The following is a 20,835-nucleotide window of genomic DNA, read 5'->3' as shown; positions in this document are numbered from 1 at the left end:
GGAGCAGAGAGCAGAGACAGCCAGTGAGTGAGAATTAGAGCCTTACCATTTGCAGTTCCAGTGCAATGTGAGCCCTATTTCTATAATGACAGATGCTCTGATCAACTGGATAGAGTCCTGTCACAAGAGTTGGGGAGACAGTGGGGGAAATAGCTGTATGTTAAGCTTGCAAAGTGCTATATCATCTGTCTCATGGAAGACAAGTACTTTTTTTTTTGAGACAGAGTTTTGCTCTGATGCCCAGGCCAGAGTGCAGTGGCATAACCTCAGCTCAGTGCAACCTCCGCTTCTCGGTTCAAGCAATCCTCCTGCCTCAGCCTCCCGGGTAGCTGGGAATACAGGCACACACCACCACACCCAGCTAATTTTTGTATTTTCAGTAGAGACGGGATTTCACCACGTTGGCCAGGCTGGTCTGGAACTCCTCACCTCAAATGATACACCCGCTTTGGCCTCCCAAAGTGCTGGGATTACAGGCATGAGCCACCGTGCCCGGCCAAGACAAGTATTTTTGTTGTTGCTGACTTTCTGATGCAAAAGATCCTCAGGCCTCATGAAGGCTCTCTAACAGGGAAAGAGGAAGACCAGCAATGGGGAAGAAAGGGATTGTGGGGTGACACTAACGATTAGAATAGCTCAAAAATATCACAGGCTAACATATGGAGGGTTTACATTGTGCCAGGCATTCACTGGGCTATGTGCTTCAAAAGACTGTCTTGTATAATATTGATAGCCACTCTACAAAGTAGGAACTATTTATTTCCCTATTTTTACAGTAAGGAAACTGAGCCTAGGGAGGATACATGACTTGCCCAAGTATTACACAAATCAAAAACTGCAGAGGAAGAATTCAAACTGAAGCCCTCTGACTTTTGGGCACCATACTCCAGAAGCACCAACAGAACAGGCAGGCATAGGGCCAGGGGCAGTCTGCTAGTAAAGGAAGAAAAATTGCCTAGTAAAGGAATAAAATTACAGAGTGATGAGCAAGGAGAATTTAAAAGTTTCTGGAGTCTAAGAGGAGCCTAGTAGAAGCATTCAGGTTAGGAGACTTAAGAGCATTAATTATCATACAAGATGTTCAAAGCATGCTGTAAAACTATCTGCACAGAGAGGGAAAACTAAGACATAAGGAGAAGGAATGAACTGCACAAGGCCAGGCAGTGACTGGATGTGAAATAGGAACTACACGCCTGGTCAAATATTTTCTTCCTGGACGTGAAGTTGGGAGAACTTTGGTATGTTTCTCATGATTTGATATTCATTTACCGACTCAGCTGATACTTCATGAATGCTTACTATAAATATAGTACTTTGCTAATTGCTGAGAATGAGAGAGGGAAATTTTGAGACGTGGTCTCTGACTTCTGTAACTTATAAACTAGTTGGCTAACTCTTTGGAGTTTAGTAGCAAAGGAGCCAACATGGTTAAATATCCACAATAGTGACATTTTCCTCTCAAATGGAAGGAAAGTTTCTATCTGCTGATCAGTCTCTTTGCTCATAGAGTCTTAGATCTAAACCTGTGAAGAAAACTTCAAAGCTGGGCACAGTGGCTCACACTTGTAATCCCAGCACTTTGGGAGGCCAAGGTAGGAGGATCACTTGAGTCCAGGAGTACAGGACCAGCCTGGGCAAAACAGGGAGACCTTGTCTCTACAAAAAATAAAAAATTAGCCAGGCATAGTGGCACATGTCCGTAGTCTCAACCCAAGAGGCTGAGATGGGAGGAATGCTTGAGCCTGGGAGGTCAAGGCTGCAGTGAGCTGTGATCATGCCACTGCACTCCAGCCTGGGCAACAAACAGAGCAAGGCCCTGTCTCTAAAAGCAAGAAAGAAAAGGAAAAGAAAGAAAAGAAAACTTTAAGCAGGCGGATTTTAATCTAGAGGCATGGTCCCTAGGGGGTGAATGGATAGACTGCAACTGGTCTACAAACCATCCCCCTAAAATTATACACAAAATAGTAATTGCAAATATATGTACTTTTTCTGGAAATGGGGTCTATAGGTTTCATCAGATTCTCAAAGAGTTATTTAATAAATAACTAAATAAATTTACTTTTAGTTACTTAGCAAATAACTAAATAAACTAGCATAGACTAGTTAAGACTAAGCAAAGAGCCAGGACTATTTAGATGACTCAGCAGCCTGAGGGCATCAGATGGGAGTTCCATCTAAGTTGTTACTAAACTCCAGATAGCCACGTACTCAGTGAATGATGTGTCCTGACATGTTCATATGCTGACCAGTGGATTCCTTCCCCTCATAACCCTTGGTGAGTTTCATGAACACCTTGTAGGGGCTCTTAGCCTGGTGTCAGTAAACTCCCTGAAATTGTATGCAATCAATTCTGTATTCAAGCATACTGGTGGGGGTGAGGGGGACCTCAACTATGTCCAAAACACATACATACAAAGTGTGTATAAATCCATTCTGAGTGTGAGTCTGCCTAGATCTGGCACCCCTATTTTGATATATTCAGACAGGTCCCAAAATTCCATAGCATAAAGGTAAATGAGAAAAATTCCACCACCAGTTCTCTGTAGGGTTCAGGCCAGACCATTGCTCTAACCCTCAGCCCATCCTAAAGTCCTCCTTGTCAGACCCTGCAGAAGTGCTTAGTTGTCACCAGCCAGTCTTAGACCTTATGGAAATGTTGGAATAGCTCAGAAGTCTGAGAGTAAGCCACAAAGTTACTAGGTTTCTAACTTGCTTGGAGTTAGCTGGAATCCAAAGACCTAGGGAGCCATAAACATAGAGTAGAAGTTTGTGAATTTCTTAAAATTGTATGCAAAAATTGTATGTGTATCCTTCAAAAGATAGCTTTCATCAGATGATCAAATCATGAGCCTAATCCTGCCCTCCTCCCGAAAAAAAGATCAAGAACCCAGACTTAGCGTATAAATGGCCCCATTGGACCCAAGGTCTCACTAACATAAAGCTGAGCTTAGGCCCCCAGAAAACTGTGGCAGGCAGTAAGGCTTCCTGGAGATGGGTCACTGACCTTTGTACGGGGCACAATGTTGAGCTCCAGTTTTTGGTCCACCAGGCTAGCCCCTGCCTCTGAGAGATAGCCCTGGTTGAGGACAAGGCAGTCACGGCCAAAGCAGCAGGGACAGCACAGCTTCTGTAGCCACTTCGTCCACTTAGGATTAAGATGCCCATAGGGCTCTTCATTCTTGGGTTTGAAGACAGCAATGATCCTCTACAAAGATGAAAGAAAAAGTGGATGTTAAATGCGAGTTGATTGAAATAGCCCACAGATCAAGTCAGGAGGGAATCTAGAAAGAAATGAGAGGGCATAGGCAGACAATTCCTACTTACAGTCGGACTCAGGTTTCTCTCAGCTGGTAAGGGGAAGGAAGACACCAGCTCATATGTGCAGCTAAGAGACTCACTGCTAGAAATGGTTATGGCCAAAGAACATATTAAGTCTTCTCATTCTTCCTTGCTCCTTTATCCCTCTTCTCCATCTCCTTTCCCTCATATACATACCCACCTCTAACTCCGTGCTTCAAACGAACAAGGTAAATGAATTGCTATGTTTCTAGGAGCAAAACACAGAAGCAGGCCAGGTACAAGGGCTTACGCCTGTAATCCCAGCACTTTGGGAGGCAGAAGCAGCGGATTACTTGAGGCCAGGAGTTTGAGACCAGTCTGGCCAACATGGTGAGACGCTATCTCTACCAAAAATCCAAAAGTTAGCTGGGTGTGGTGGTGCATGCCTGTAATTCCAGCTACTTGGGAGGCTGAAGCACGAGGATCACTTGAACCTATGGGGTAGAGGTGAGTGGAGATTGCCCCCACTACACTCCTCAGCCTGGGTAACCAAGCAAGACCCTATTTCAAAAAAAAAAGGTACAGAAGCCAATTTGGTGGTAGCTCTTGAGTCACTAGCAGCATCTAATGCCAATACAGTACTGCTTCCTGCCCGCCAAAAGGATATAACATCATATTCCACGTATCAAGGGCTCTAAAGTAATCTCTTACACAAAAAATGAGGAATTAACTTAGCACGGATCATGTTATCTTTTTTGGCATGCACCCCTGCCCTGTTTATCCTACAGGTCCTTTCTGTATGTGGTATGCCAGAAACTTAACACCATGAACTCTAATTTCCAAAGTTACATATGCAAACTGTTGTTCTACATCAACTACAGAAAGACTGAAAACTTTACCAACTGGAAGGAAGTAAAGAAGGTATTATGGGCCAGGCACGGTGGCTCACACCTGTAATCCCAGCACTTTGGGAGGCCAAAGTAAGTGGATCACCTGAGGTCAGAAGTTCAAGACCAGCCTAACCAATATGGTGAAACCCCATCTCTACTAAAAAATATAAAAATTAGCCAGTTGTGGTGGCATGCACCTGTAATCCCAGCTACTCAGAAGGCTGAGGCTCCACTTGAACCAGGGAGGCAGAGGTTGTAGTAAGCCGAGATTGTGCCACTGCACTCCAGCCTGGGTGACAAGAGTGAGACCGTCTCAAAAAAGAAAGAAGGTATTATGGAATGAGGTTAAGGAAATTCCTTAATCAGTGATTGATTTCCTCTCGCAACCTTATTATCCAAAGAGAAAAATCACAGCAGGTAAAAGACTCTGCTACTTGGTTAGAATGACGCTCTCCTAAGTAATTCTGATAGGCAAGAAACCAGGACTGAGATGCCACACATATTAAATCCATCTTCTGTAGCAGACAATAACTTAATCCTCTAAGGTCCTTGGAAATATGGGATGCCTAGAAACTATGGCCTTCCCTCCTGAATGTTTTATTCAACAGGCCAGTGAGCCCTCTGAGGCTGTTTAACATTTATCTCATTCCCTCCAGTTCCCAAACTGGTAATTCGAGAGAAAAAAGCAAATACACTATCCAAGTGATTCATCCTCATATCATATGACTCTCCATATCCCCTCACCCCACAGCCTACTCAAGATAGTCTGGGTCATAAGACATTTTTCTGTGGGTGTCACTTCCTGAATGGCAGGTCACAGCAGACAACATACACCCATCTGGCTTCACCAACTCAGTACTCATATTAGGAACTGGCTAGGTCCATGTCTAACAATCATTGGTCAATCTTAAAGCCAGTTCCTTTAAAAATGCCTTTCAAAAAAAAAAGAAAAAAAATTTTTTTTTAATGCCTTGCAAGGATTTGGGAGGACATGAAAAATATAGAACTCCTCCTTCTACCTCCAAAAAGAATCAATTTATTCTTAAAGACAAACTTATTTATTTACTGGCAAAAGCAAAATGCATATATTCACATTGTAAGTCTTCAGAATTACTTTCTTATCCAAAGCAGCTAACGAGAGGCCTCAGCAGTCTTCTCTGTCTCCACTCTCCTGGAACCCCAGCCTCTGAATAACAAAGCAACAATAGCAACAGGCTCACAACTCAGAGAATGACTGATGAGTCCACTGTAACCCTCCGGAACTTGGACAGGAAAACCAAAAGGCAACTTGAAGCATGTCTCAGAACTCAACAGTCAGTTCAACTGAGGCACAGCATGGAGTTCAGTAAACTGGTCTCGAGTGAAAGGGAGGCCAAGACACTCCTACTACTGCTGGGGGCTGAAAAATACCAGGGCAATCGGTAAATACTACTAAAGAAAGGAAAGGTTGAGCATAGTGGCTCATACCTCTAAGCCCAGCACTTTCAGAGGATGAGGCAGGATTGCCTGACACCTGGACTTTGAGACCAGCTTGGGCAACACCACAAGATTCTAATTTTTAAAAATTAGCCAGGCCAGGCATGGTGGCTCATGCCTGTATCCCCAGCACTTTGAGAGGCCAAGGCAGGCAGAGCACCTGAGGTCAAGAGTTCGAAACCTGCCTGACCAACATGAAGAAACTCCATCTCTACTAAAAATACAAAATCAGCCTGGCATAGTGGCATATGCCTGTAATCCCAGCTACTCAGGAGTCTGAGGCAGGAGAATCAGTAGAACCTGGGAGCTGAACTTTGGTGAGACAAGATAGCGCCATTGCACTCTAGCCTGGGCAACAAGAGCAAAACTCTATCTCAAAATAATAATGATAATTAGCCAAGTGTGGTGGTATGCACCTGTAGTCCCAACTACTCAGCCGAGAGAATTCCTTGAGCCTAGGAGATCAAGGCTGCAATGAGCTAGGAGCATGCCACCAAACTCTAGCCTGGGTGACAGAGCAAGACCCTGTCTCTAAAAAAGAAAAACTTAAAAACAACAAAAAAGAAAGCAGAACTTGAAGGCAAAGATTGCAGTCAAGTGTCATTTAAAGACTGACCTCTCAAACATCTCCATTTCCTTCTACCATAAGGAGAATCAGAAGCATTTCAATGATTCCAAAAGCATGAATAATTATGGTTATGTCAATAGTACAGGGGTTTTACTAAAGAATACTGCCTGGACTAGATAAATGAGAGATTGTTAGAGTATGAAGAACGGAAGAACAAAAGGCCATTGAGACAGAAGGGGAGATAAGTGCCTTTCAGGACTAAGTGTAGGCCTCAGTTCCATTCAATTCTGTTAGCATTTGCTCAGCACCTAGCCTGTGCAGAACAATGTGCAAGCATTCTGCAGGCATTCAGTAGGTTTCCTAGACAGTGAGGTAAAATAGCCTCTGGCCTAATTTCCAATGTTCACTTCATAAAATCAACTATGTCACTGAATAATCAAGAATACTCTCCTCATTCAAAGAGAACAAACACTAAAACCACTCAAATTAGAAAGTATTTAGCTGGAAAAGAAAATGACTACTGCCTAATTTTTCTCACCATCCGCTCTCTTCTTTAAGATTTTTGTTGTTTTCTTCTCTTCTTTAATAGATTTTCAATTCCTTTATCGTATCTAGGAGAGAACTTCAGTTTGATGCCAACATTATAAAAACAACTTTTCTTAACACCCATTTACTAACCTCCCCTTTTAACAAATAAGGGGTGAGGTACAGATAGCTTAAGGAGCAGTAGTCCATGAACTTGGGAATAAAAACCAAATCACACAAGAAAGCAAGAGGTCACGTAGCGGCTGATATCAGAACCCACAACCAATTACTACAACTTGGGCCCGGTGCAGTGGCTCACACCTGTAATCCCAGCACTTGGGAGGCCAAGGCAGGTGGATTATTTGAGGTCAGGAGTTCAAGACCAGCCTGGGCAATATGGTGAAACCCTGTCTCTACTAAAAATACAAAAATTAGCCAGGCGTGGTAGCACACGCCTGTAGTACCAGCTACTCAGGAGACTGAGGCAGGAGACTGACTTGAACCCAGGAGGTGAAGGCTGCAGTGAGCTGAGATCACACCACTGCACTCCAGCCTGAGCGACAGAGCTAGACACCCTCTCAAAACAAACAAACAACAACAACAAAAATTACTGGAATTGGGCAGGTCAAGGTGACTCAGGTCTGTAATAATCCCAGCACTTTGGGAGGCTGAGGCAGATCACAAAGTCAAGAGATTAAGACCATCCTGGCCAACATGGTAAAACCCTGTCTCTACTAAAAAAAAAAAAAAAATTCCCAGCTACTCAGGAGGCTGAAGCAGGAGAATCATCTGAGGTTGCAGTGAGCCCAGATCGTGACACTGCACTCCAGCATGGGCAAAAAGAGTGAAACTCCATCTCAAAAAAAAAAAAAATTACTCAAACCTGGAACCCAGGGTGTTTCCTATAACTAATCAGCAGTGTCAAGGAGGATGGTGTCATGCTATGCTAAAAGAGGCCCTTTCTCCAGGAACCTAAAATGTAAGATAGTCCAAGCATATAATTTATATTGCACAGTGAAATATACAGAAATGACCCTTTATAAAAGTCTTTTGTTAAAGTTTGGTAAACATAAAGTAGTTCTCAAACTTTTTGGTCTCAAACCCCTTTAAACTCTTAAAAATTAAGCTGGGTGTGGTGGCTCACACCTGTAATCCCAGTACTTTGGGAGGCCAAGGTGGATGACCTAAGGTCAGGAGTTTGAGACCAGCCGGGCCAACACAGTGAAGCCCCATCTCTATTAAAAATACAAAAATCAGCCGGGCATGGTGGTGGGCACCTGTAATCCCAGCTACTCGGGAGGCTGAGGCAGGAGAATCACTTGAGCCGGGAGGCAGAGGTTGCAGTGAGCCAAGATCACGCCACTGTACTCCAGCCTGGGTGACAGTGAGACTCCATCTCAAAAAAAAAAAAAAAATTTATTAAGGACTCCAAAAAGCATGTCTTAAAGTGGGTAAAGACTGTATTTGCAAACTCCACTTAATAAGTATGTGTTTTAACTATACTTAATAAATAATAAATACTAATTTATCAATTTATTCTATTTGTATTATAAAATTATAATTACTTTATTAATACGAATTCATTAAATAATAATGCTTAATACAAATAAACCCACTGCATGTTAACATAAATGACATATTTTTATTTAAAAAACTATATTTTCAAAAGATATTTGAGTGAGAAGGCTGGCATTGTTTTACATTTTTGCAAATCTCTCTAATGTCTGGCTTAATTGAAGACAACTGTATTCTCATATCTTAGTATTCAATCTGTTTCAATATCACACATCATGTAGTCTCTGGACATCTCTACTCTCCACTCATAAGTAAATGAGAATGAAAAAGGCAAATAAAGGCTTAGAATTATCATGAAAATAATTTTGATCTGTGGACCCCAAAAAGGAACTCCTAGAGGTCGAGGTCCCTGGGTCACACTCCAAGAAATGCTGTGTTCTATGGTATAGGTTGGAGGAAAATAGCAGTCCTTGATTTAGCTATTTAGGTAGAGAAGCCTTATTTACATATTTATTCTTATAAAAGGAAGGGAAGGGCTTGTCCAAATACATAAAACCATCCAGGCACAGTGGCTCACACCTATAATCCCAACAATAGGAGGCCATGAGCTGAAGTTGCACCACTGCCCTCCAGTCTGGGCGACAGGGTGAGACACTGTCCCAAAAATATACATATAATAAAATATAATAAAATTATTTTACTAAAATGTTAAGAGGCAGTCAAGTTTGTAAGTCGTACGTGTATGTCTAAAGATTTTAAATATCACCTACCAACTCCTATAGCCTTACGATACCATGTACCCAAGAAACCCTAATCCAGCAAATAGCACGTATGTAATTTAAAAACAAAACCCAAAAATCTCTGATTGAGCTGTCCCCACTAAGTGCCAGGAACTACACCAGGGGCTTTCATGTGTGCTACATCATTTAATCCTCTTAACCTAGTGAGTCACATGCTCTCCTATGATTCTTGGCAATATGAACATCTAGTATTATTACTCCATGCCAAAGAGAAAAAGCTCAAAAAAATCCTTTTGCAGTTGAGCGAGCATAAGACCTGAAGCACAAGGAGGTAAGTGAAGAGGGGTAAAGTGTGTACTCTCTCCATGACTTCTAGCATTTTCCATCTGTTCCTGGTCCCCACTGAGACAGAAACCATCCAAAATTGAGAAATGGGAACAGGGCGGTTATGTTCAAGAATCTTTCAGACTGTCTAAGATCCAAAAGTGGCTGTCGCAGAAAGTGCTGGTTCTCCCAACCTCTGTTCCCCCTTGTTTCCTGGACACAAAACCCCTGAATTTTACCTGGGCAAAAAAAAAAAAAAAAAAAGACTATCGTTCCCAGCCACTACTACAGCCAAGTTTTAGACAAAGGGATGTAAATAGAAGAGTCTCCTACAACTTCTACGAAGTGCCTTAAAGGATGGGGGCATATTCGCCCTTTCCCTTTCCTTCTTCCAACTGGCTGAAAAGCAGCCAAGATGTTTGCAGCCTGAGTGGCCCTCTTGTACCATGAAGTAGAAACCACATTCTAACAATGGCTGATCAACTGGCAGGAAGAAGCCTATGTCCCCAGTAAAATGAAATGTCATGCCAGCCCTGAGCACGCCTGAGTGCCAGCCTATAGACTTCTTTTACATGAGGCATAAATGAACCTTTTCTCAATTCATCATTATTGTAAAATATCTGTCACATGTAGCCAAATTCAATGCTAACCAATACAGTAGCTGAGAAGAGAATTTAGAAATTATTTTTATTTTTTGAGATGGAGTCTCACTCGGTCACCCAGGCTGGAGTACAGTGGTGCGATCTTGGCTCACTGCAATCTTCACCTCCCAGACTCAAGCAATTTTCCTGCTTCAGCCTCCCGTAGCTGGGATTACAGGTGACCACCACAAAGTTTGGCTAATTTTTGTATTTTTAGTAGAGATGGGGTTTCACCATGTTGACCAGGCTGGTCTCAAACTCCTGACCTCCCAAAGTGTTGGGATTACAGGCATGAGCCACCGCGCCTGGCCAGAATCTGAGAATTCTGATGTCTGACTCTGAGAGAGCAAAGGATGGTGTTGAGGAACATGAACTCCACAGCCAACCTGCCTGGGCCCAATCCTACCTCTACCAATTACTAGGTGTGAGACCTTGGAAAAATTAGTTATACCATGGGCCTATGTTTCACCCGTGAGGATAAAAGTACCTACCTCGAAGGGTGGTTATAAAGATTGAGTTATTATTTGCAAAGCACTTAAAACAGTGGCTGGAATATAGTAAATGCTATGTAAGTATTTGTTTAATAAAATAAATACATTTGGAGCAGAGCCAAAGATGACAATTCCAATTAGAGTAAGTCTGTAGGCCAGTCTAACCCACCACAAGCATTTAGAAAGTGCCCTTTGTTCTAAATCACATTTTCTTCACTGTAAGCAGCATGAGTACATCAAAAAGTTTTGTCAGGGCATCTGTGTTTTGACATGCCCTATGAGAAAAGATAGTGGCTGGGAAATTTTAGAGACTGGAATCCCCAAATCACCAAGTAACATACCTATGGTCTGTCCTTCTCTGTGGCCTATGTACTGAGATGGTAGCACTTTACCTGCCATGTAGAATTAAGAGAGCATATTACTTCCACCTGTCAAAGCACCAGATCACTTCTCAGCTGACCTAACACACTTTCAAAGCAGCTGTAACAGTGTCATGAAAGAAAAACAAAAATATTCCCCCTTCTCTTGTACCTATCAAAGATAATCTTAGCCCCTTCTTACATTTGCCAACAAACTAAAAATACCCTCTGCCCGCAAAAAAAGGACAGGCATGGCAAATCACACCTGTAATCCCAGCACTTTGGGAGGCTGAGCCAGGAGGATGATTGCTTGAAGTCAGGAATCTGAGACTAGCTAGGGAAACATGGCAAGACTCTTGTCTCTACAAAAAATAATTTTTAGCCAGGTGTGGTGGCACATTCCTGTAATCCCAGCTACTTGGGAAGCTGAGGTGGACCTTGAGCTGGGGATGTCAAGGCTGCAGTGAGCAGTGAGATTGCACCATTGCACTCCAGCCTGGGTGTCAGAGTGAGACCTTGTCTCCAAAAAAGAAAGAAAGAAAAGAAAAGTAAAGAAAAAATGAAAGCATCTGGCTAAATTTAAACCTCAGGGCACTCACATTTTTTTGCTTCTAGAAATGATGGTTCCCACTTGAGCTTGCAACCTCCTTTAAGAAACTTAGAAAGATCTATTACTCTCAAAGCATCCCCATCTAAGTTTATGTAAACTGAGTTGATGGCAGAAATGTTCTCTAATTCTTGATTAATTCAGGGACAACTCAAACTCTGAGTGAATAACTGGATCAATGAACCTAACCAAGAGCTACAGTCCTGGCCACTCAGGACTCCTATCAAAACAGCACCCTGTGGGCCAGGCGCGGTGGCTCACGCCTGTAATCCCAGCACTTTGGGAGGCCGAGGCGGGTGAATCATGAGGTCAAGAGATCGAGATCATCCTGGTCAACATGGTGAAACCCCCGTCTCTACTAAAAATACAAAAAATTAGCTGGGCATGGTGGCGCGTGCCTGTAATCCCAGGTACTCAGGAGGCTGAGGCAGGAGAATTGCCTGAACCCAGGAGGCGGAGGTTGCGGTGAGCCGAGATTGCGCCATTGCACTCCAGCCTGGGTAAGAAGAGTGAAACTCCGTCTCAAAAAAAAAAAACAGCACCCTGTACATCTCAAGAGTTCACACAGGAGAGATGCAAGGAAAATCTGAGGAAACTTTGACACCCATTACTTAAATAACGATACATCTTTCCAATTACCCATTCTAGCACACCTGAAAACTTCCCTGAAACGTCCCTGAACACAGGGAAGACTTGATATTTCTTAAACTCTGCAGATATTTTTTATCCTTCTGCAGTTGTCAAAAGGATAAAGGTCGGCCGGGCACGGTGGCTCACACCTGTAATCCCAGCACTTTGGGAGGCCCACGCTGGCGAATCAACCCGAGGTCGGGAGTTCGAGACCAGCCTGACCAACATGGAGAAACCCCGTCTCTACTAAAAACACAAAATTAGCCAGTCATGGTGGCACATGCCTGTAATCCCAGCTACTCGGGAGGCTGAGGCAGGAGAATCGCTTGAAACCGGGAGGGAGAGGTTGCAGTGAACCGAGATCACGCCATTGCACTCCAGCCTGGACAACAAAACCAAAACTCTGTCTCAAAAAAAAAGAAGGATAAAGGTCACTTCTCAGCTGCCCTGGTCACTCCATGCCCCATCCTATCACCATGCCCTTTATACACAGGCAGCAGACAAAATAAAGGTCGGCAAACACTCGTAGTTGAAAAGCAGACTGTTGATAGTCCTGGGAGAGAAATGAAAGAGAAAGTAGCTGATGTTTCTAAAACTCCCAAGTTCTATCTAAACTTTGGAGTCGTCAAAAAGGATTTGAACCCTTTCCCAGAAGTGAGCAATAACCAGGGCAGATGAAACTGGTGAGGCCGCCCACTCTTTCTTCAACGTCTGGGACGGTGGCAGGGGACATCTCCCACAACACAGAAGGCTGGAACTGAATTATCAGATTCCCTGATGGGTCACCATGACACACTGGTTCTGTCGGTCCAAAAACAGAGAACAGGTCTAAAGCCCCAAATCTGAAAGTAAGTGGCCGAATAACAGTCCTAGCAATGTGAAGCTAAGTACCCTACTAGAAAGCAGTCTCTGTCCAGCCGAGGATTGCCCCACAACACCTTTGGGCTCCCGGCCTATATCTGGTCAATTTCCTCTTTTCATTTTCCGCTCACTCCTCCCCCACCAAGTAGGTTCTGATTTATTTCTCCAATCCGCAGTTTTCCCAGCTCCAGTCCTCGGTGGCATCTCTAAATCCTTTCTGGGTCTGGCACCGCGAAGTTTCTCCCTTCTCCCTCTGGGGGTGCGAAGCCCCAAACTCCCTAGGAGCGCCGCCGGCCCGGAGCCCGCGGCAGCGGTCCCCACCCCCGCACTCACCCCCTGAGGGTCCTTGACGAAGTAGCTTCCGCTGGAGCCCTGGTAGATGCGCTCGGGAAAGATGCAGCGCTCGATGGCCACCTCGGCCTGCCGCACCACAGCCTCGAACTCGGGGTCCTCCGGAAACTCGTTCCGCTCGCGGTGGGCCTGAGCGGCGTGCGCTGCCGCCGCGGCCTGGGCAGCCAGAGCTTGGGCCCGCGCCGTCACGGTTTGGGTCTGGCCCTGGGCCGCCGCGCCCCGGGCCCGATCCAGCAGTGGCTGCCGCTCCCGGTCGTGGCCCGGCGAGCCCGGCGGAGAGGGGCCGGAGCCGGCCGCCGCTGCCACTCGGACGGCGCCCCCGGGCACCTGCGGAAAGTGAGCGCCCGAGCCCGACGGGAAGGTGTAGTCTGGGGGTTGGGCCCGCTCGGGGGACACTAGTGGGCTCGTCTCGTCCATCCCTCAGGCAGCCGGCTCCGGGATCCGGCGCGCTCCACACCGCTGCGCTCGCGGCCGCGACCAATCCGCGACATCCCCCAGGCCCCAGCCAGCCAACCAAGTGGCGGCACCTCCTTAGCCCTGCCTCTACCCTGCCCTGTTTACTTGGCGAAGAATAGGCCCGACCCCTCGCGCGCAAACAGTAGCCAATCAGAACCTGCTCCTACGTAATCTCTGCCTCCGCATTTTTCTCCCCGTCACCTTCTGTGAAGACTGCGCATGCTCCAGGACCCAACCTCAGGTCAGACACGCCCTCTGCCCTTGCTATCCCAGCACCACCCTTAGCTTCCAATTGGCTTACCGGACTTGAGGCGCTTTCAAAACAGCAACCTTCCTATCAGTCACTTTGCGTGCCTACTCTGAACCGGCTGTGAGATTGGAGGAATCTCACCCATATATCCTCATTCATTCAGCAAGGCACTCATTCATTAATTGAGCACGTACTTTATGTTCTAAGTGTAGGGAGACAGCAGTGAAGCAAAGAAACAAAGCTACGCGCTCTACCTCGATGAAAGGTTTTTTTGTTTTTTGTTTGTTTAAGACGGAGTCTCGCTATGTCGCCTAGGCTGGACTGCAGTTCGAGATCTCGGCTCACTGCAACCTCCGCCTCCTGGGTTCAAGCGAGTCTTCTGCCTCAGCCTCCCTAGTGGCTGGGACTCGGGCGCGCACCATCACGCCCGACTAATTTTTGTATTTTTAGTAGAGACAGGGTTTCACCATACTGGCGAGGCTGGTCTGGAACTCCTGAGCTCGTGATCCGCTCGCCTCGGCCTCCCCAAGTGCTGGGATTACAGGCATGAACCACCGCACCCGGTCTGATGAAAGATTTTTAAAAATCCCAGCCCTCGTCGACCTAAAAGGCAGAAGCTAAGGCAAATAATATAAATAGAGGGTATATTTGGGCCAAGCTTAAGGATTGCAAGCCGGTGTTGTAGATTCAAGTTGCCTTGAATATGCACTCAGAGTAACAACAGTTACAAGTAGGTTTTTATCTTTTTATTTTTATTTATGTATTTATTTATTTGAGACGGGAGTCTGGCTCTGTTGCCCAGGCTACAATACAGTGGCGCGATCTCGGTTCTCTGCAACCTCCACTGCGTGGGTTCAAGCGATTCTGCCTCAGCCTCAAGAGTAGCTGTGATTACAGGCGCCTGCAACCACGTCCGGCAAATTTTGTTGTATTTTTAGTAGAGATGGTTTTTCACCATTTTGGCCAGGCTGATCTCAGACTCCTGACTTCAGGTGATCTGCCCGCCTTGGCCTCCCAAAGTGCTGGGATAACAGGTGTGAGCCACTGAAGTAGATTTTTAAAGGTTTTCCTTTAAAACTGTTATCCCAGGCTGTTCCTAATTTGTTAACCAAGAATATACATTAAAATAACAAGTTATAGATTGGCTATACATTGTACTTTGTATCCCAAATTGGTATCTCAGTTGCCCTAACACACTTCCCATGTAGATGTAACAGTGTCATGTTACACTTCAAGTTCACAGGAACTTGAAGGTAAGAGTGAAGTAGCTAGCCAGGATAAAATGTCTTAACAATTGCCTCCAGGTTTTCCTAGGAACCCCTGAAGATTTCTTTTTAAATTATTATTTTAGAAATACTGTATCTCTATTTTGCCCAGGCTAGTCTTGAACTTCTGGCCTCAGGCAATACTCCTGCCTCAGTCTCCCAAAGTGCTGGGGGATTACAGGTGTGAACCACCCATAGTGCCACGAAAAAATTAAAAAAAAAAAAATTTAAAGCAAAACACCATTGCCTCAGGATATAGGTGTGGAAGGCATGACTGAAGTCCCATACTCATGTCTTTGAGCCAATAAACTGTGCATACCTAACACAGGGCTCAGACTGCTCTAGGCTATCTTTTCTTCTCAACCTTATAGGAGTTCAAGGCCAGCCTGGGCAATATAGTAAGACTCCATCTATTTTTTTTAATTAAATTATTTTATGGAGTTCCTAGGAAAACCTGGGGGCAATTGTTAAAACATTTTGTTCCGGACTCTCTACCTCACTCATTATCTTTAAGTTCCTGTGAATATATAAACTTGTAATACAAAGAATAACACATAGCCAATCAATAGATTACACTGTGCCTGGCCCAACTGCTCAATGCTTATTTGTTAACTGAAGAAAAATATGGTCCCATGAGCCAAAAAAGTTCTTACCATGAGGTAAGAGTTCATCAGTTTTATTCACTCTGTAAAATCTCACTGTCTAGACACAGCAGGTGCTTAGTACATTATTATTCATGAGACAGGGAAGGAAGATAAAGTCCCTGCCCTCAAGCTGAAGGCATGTGGCTTTCTGAGGCAGTAGAAGGAAAAAAGGCAACAAAATGAGCTCAAAACTCCGTAACAGTTCCCCAATTAATTGAGGCAGACTGCAGGTTCAGCAAAGGCTTTATTTTTTTTTTCTTATTTTTTTTTTTCAACCAGAATGCTCAAAGATTGAGCAACAGCTTTAAGTGGGTCATGTGCTATGAGCTAAGTCTTAAAGAAAGAGTGTAATTAGATTGCTGGAAAAAAGGGAGAGAGGGAAAAAATGGTACACTAAGCAGGAGTTACCTGAGGAAAAGAGGAAGGCTAGAGCATGTAGGGAACAGAGAGCAACCAGCTTGATTCAAGGGGAAGCAGAATTAAGCTGGGTTACCAAGGGCCTGGAAAGTAGAACAGAATGAGACCAGTCTGGGCTACATGGTAAAACCCTATCTCTACTAAAAATACAAAAATTAGCCGGGTGTGGTGACACATGCCTGTAAGCCCAGCTACTTGGGGGGCTGAGGCAGGAGAATGAAGCTTGAACCTTGAACCTTGGAGGTGGAGGTTGCAGTGACCTGAGATTGCACCGTTGCACTCCAGCCTGGACAAAAATAATGAAACTCCATCTCAAAAAATAATAAAAATAAAAAAATAAAAATAAATTCGTGAAACACTGTTTCAGTTAAAATTTATACAAACAAGCTGGACAGTGACTCATGCCTGTAATCCTAGCACTCTGGGAGGCCAAGACGGGTGCATCTCCTGAGGTCAGGAGTTCAAGACCAGCCTGGCCAACATGGTAAAAACCTGTCTCTACTAAAAATACAATAATAATAATAATTAGCTGGGCGTGGTGGTGCACGCCTGTGAGCCTAGCTACTCGGGAGGCTGAGGCAGGAGAATCACTTGAACCCGGGTGGCAGAGATTGCTGTGATCAATCTCCTGCACTCCAGCCTGGGCAACAGTATAAGACTCCATCTCAAAAAAAAACCAATGTTTACAAATATTACCTTCAAAAGTGTAGCCATGGTTAGATGCATGGCCTTTGAAATCAGAGAGACATTTGAATTTGAATCCAGTCTCTATGATCAGTTGTATTAGACAAGTTACATAACCTCTCTAAGCCTCAGTTTCTTCATCTATAAAATGGGAATAATCGGCCCGGCGCGGTGGCTCATGCCTGTAATCCCAGCACTTTGGGAGGCCGAGGCCGGTGGATCACGAGGTCAATAGATCGAGACCATCCTGGTCAACATGGTGAAACCCCGTCTCTACTAAAATTACAAAAAATTAGCTGGGCACGGTGGCGCGTGCCTGTAATCCCAGCTACTCAGGAGGCTGAGGCAGTAGAATTGCCTAAACCCAGGAGGCGGAGGTTGCGGTGAGCCGAGATAGCGCCATTGCACTCCAGCCTGGGTAACAAGAGCGAAACTCCGCCTTAAAAAAAAAAAAAAAAAAATGGGGCCGGGCGCGGTGGCTCAAGCCTGTAATCCCAGCACTTTGGGAGGCCTAGACAGGTAGATCACGAGGTCAACAGATCGAGACCATCCTAGTCAACATGGTGAAACCCCTTCTCTACTTAAAATACAAAAAATTAGCTGGGCATGGTGGGGCGTGCCTGTTATCCCAGCTACTCAGGAGGCTGAGGCAGGAGAATTGCCTGAACCCTGGAGGCGGAGGTTGAGATGAGCCGAGATGGTGCCATTGCACTCCAGCCTGGGTAACAAGAGCAAAACTCCGTCTCAAAAAAGAAAAAAAATGGAAATAATCATTCCCATGATTACTGAACCAAGAATCAATGTAATATTATGTAGAGCACTTAGCATATAAAGCAAGACTCTCCAATGGGAAAAAAAATAAAAATAAAAATAAAGCACTTAACATAGTGGTTTTTTTTAATTGCATTTTAGGTTTCGGGGTACATGTGAAGAACATGCAAGATAGTTGCATAGGTACACACATGGCAGTGTGATTTGCTGCCTTCCTCCCATTCATCTATATCTGGCATTTCTCCCCATGCTATCTCTCTCCAACTCCCCACCCCCCACTGTCCCTCCCCTATTTCCCCCCAACAGACCCCAGTGTGTAGTGCTCCCCTCCCTGTGTCCATGTGTTCTCATTGTTCAATACCCGCCTATGAGTGAGAACATGCAGTGTTTGATTTTCTGTTCTTGTGTCAGTTTGCTGAGAATGATGCTTTCCAGGTTCATCCATATCCCTACAAAGGACACGAACTCATCGTTTTTGATGGCTGTATAATATTCCATGATGTATCTGTGCCACATTTTCCCTAAAAATACGGAACGCTTCACGAGTTTTCATGTCATCCTTGCGCAGGGGCCATGCTAATCTTCTCTGTATTGTTCCAATTTTAGTATATGTGCTGCCGAAGCGAGCACTAGCATAGTGTTTTGTACATAAAGAATACTCAACATATGGTAGCTTTTTGAAAAAAATCACTTCTGATGTTATTGTTGATGTTGTTTTTGTTTTTATGCTTAAAGTCACCAGCAGACTAGAGGTATGGGTTTTCACAAATGATGACCGGCCACATAGTCACCAATATTTCATAATCATTCTTTCTTGAATCAAATTACTGCCATGGCTAACTAGAAGTACCAAATTGAAAGCAATATTGATTAATTATATGCATGGAAATGTCTTAAACTTTTTTGGCCAAATAAATTACTCTTGATAAACGTCCATACAGATGGTTAAATTGCCCCTTTCAGTTATAAGACATGCAATGTTCCTTTTCCTTTCTAAACATCAAATAATCAAGTGATGCCTGGTTCTTGTGTCCCAGGGTCCCTGGCCACATAGATAATTGATATCATTCTTCCTATTTAGCCCATAAGCTTCAAATTATGATAAAGGAAAGATCCCAGATTTAGAGTTCTCCCTGGAATTCTGAGGTTTTTCTCTGTAGCACCCCTCAGAGTCTTTTGTTTAAAAAAAAATTTTTTTTTCAGTCAGGGCACGGTGGCTCACATCTGTAATCCCAGCACTTTTGGGAGGCCAAGGCAGGTGGATCACCTGAGGTCAGAAGTTCAAGACCAGCCTGGCCAACAGGGCTGTCTCTTTAGTAGAGACAGTAAAACCCTGTGTCTACTAAAAATACAAAAATTAGCCAGGCGCAGTGGCGCGTGCCTGTAATCCCAGCTACTCAGGAGGTTGAGGCAGGAGAATCACTTGAACCCAGGAGGCGGAGGTTGCAGTGAGGCAAGATCTCACCACTACACTCCAGCCTGGGTGACAGAGTGAGACTCCATCTCAAAAAAAAAAATTTTTTTCAGAATCTATTTTTGTATCTACCTCTTAGAACTTAATCTTCCTTTTGTGGAAAAGAGTGTCAGTACATTCCCTGAGACATGTGAAGAGCTAGCATTTACCAAATGCTAAATATATGGCAAACATTGTTTTAATTGCATTACATGGATTAACTCATAGAACCAGCTTTACCGTCTCCTGTGATGTTGGAAGCTGAGGCCCAGGGAGGTAAAGGTAATGTGCTTGTGGTCATTCAGCTGGTAAATGGCGGAGCTGGATCCAAATCCAGGCAGACTGTTTCCATGCTCTTAACACTATCTTGATTCTTACTAAATATCTCTGTGAAATATGTCTCATATTCACCCCCTTTCTTTCATCTCCACTGATGTCACATGAAACTTTCAGAATGTCTTAGTTGCATTATTTCAATAACTTCTGAGTTTGTTACTCTACTTCCAATATCTCACTCATCATCTCTGAGTGTCACTGCCAGATTAATTTTCATAAAATATTGCTTTTAGTATGTCATTTCCCTGTCCAAGAAACTACATTTTTTATGTATCTATGTATGTTTTTGAGACAGCATTTCTGTTAACCAGGCTGAGTGCAGTAGTGCAATCATGGCTCACTGTAGCCTGACCTCCCGGGCTCAAGCAATTCTCCTACCTTAGCCTCCTGAGTAGCTGGGACCACAGGCACTTGCCACCATACTCAGCTAATTACAAATGCCATTCAGAGTAGCAATCACGGCTTTTCAAGCCTGAAAGAACCTAGCATCATGCTGCACTCACATTGTTTAAGAAGTAAACATATGGATACACAGATTGATGTGTACGGTATTTGGGAGGATTTGCTCCAATCTTGGCACTATATTTTATGTATGTATTTATTTATTTTGTAAACCAAAAATAAAATTCTAAGCCCCCAACCAAATGAATGGGCTCTTCTTCTTAGCTGAAGGGCATTCCTAAATTAACCTGAAAAACTAGTTGAGGACATGATAAGAAGTGGGAGTCAGACATGCCTCATTATATTCTCCTCCTTTTGGAACTCAGGACCAGCATTTAACATTAAAGCAGAGACCTTAAGATTGACACAGCAGACTGTAGCAATAAAACCAACATTGACAGATAGCAGGCCCCATCTGTCATGATAGCAGGCAAAGGTGTCTTTTGTGGTGAAAATCTACATTCTGTAGAAAATCCCCTGACTTTTCCAGGTCTTATTCCTAACCCAGGGGAGAGCTAAAAGTCTGACACCTTTTTAAATCTGGTAAAAAACACTGGCCAGGTGTGGCCAGGCTCACACCTGTAATCTCAGCACTTTGGGAAGCAGAAGTGAGAGGATCACTTGAGCCCAGGAGTTCAATACGAGCCTGGACAACATAATGAAACATCACCTCTATAAAAAATACAAAAATAAGCCAGGCATAGTGGAATGAACGTGTAGACTCAGCTACTTAGGAGGCTGAAGTGGGAGGATTGCTTGAGCCTGGGAGGTCAAGGCTGCAGTAAGCCATGATCCAGTTACTCCACTCCAGACTGGGTGACAGAGTGAGACCCTGTCTCAAAACAAAACAAAAAACAAAGA

General features: G+C 44.2%; 1 protein-coding gene and 1 non-coding gene across 2 annotated transcripts in view; both read right to left on the bottom strand.

The window, feature by feature from the left end:
* Window positions 1-13,712, bottom strand: part of PI4K2A (phosphatidylinositol 4-kinase type 2 alpha) — a 35,401-nt gene extending 21,689 nt beyond the window's left edge. Inside the window, exons 1-2 of the mRNA XM_035268659.3 lie at window positions 13,240-13,712; window positions 3,005-3,205 (exon numbers count right to left, since the gene is read on the bottom strand). Coding sequence (XP_035124550.1) covers window positions 3,005-3,205; window positions 13,240-13,674 — 636 coding nt within the window. The 5' untranslated portion in view covers window positions 13,675-13,712. The remainder of the gene's footprint in view (window positions 1-3,004; window positions 3,206-13,239) is intronic.
* Window positions 13,713-18,267: 4,555 nt separating this feature from the next.
* On the bottom strand, window positions 18,268-18,374 carry LOC118146468 (U6 spliceosomal RNA). The gene has a single exon (XR_004732330.1). It is a non-coding gene; the product is annotated as a U6 spliceosomal RNA (small nuclear RNA).
* Window positions 18,375-20,835: the final 2,461 nt, after the last annotated feature.

This window comes from Callithrix jacchus, chromosome 12 (genome assembly GCF_049354715.1).
Source record: "Callithrix jacchus isolate 240 chromosome 12, calJac240_pri, whole genome shotgun sequence".
In the NCBI taxonomy this organism is placed as follows: domain Eukaryota; kingdom Metazoa; phylum Chordata; class Mammalia; order Primates; family Cebidae; genus Callithrix; species Callithrix jacchus.
This window is presented reverse-complemented; position numbering and strand designations above follow the sequence as displayed.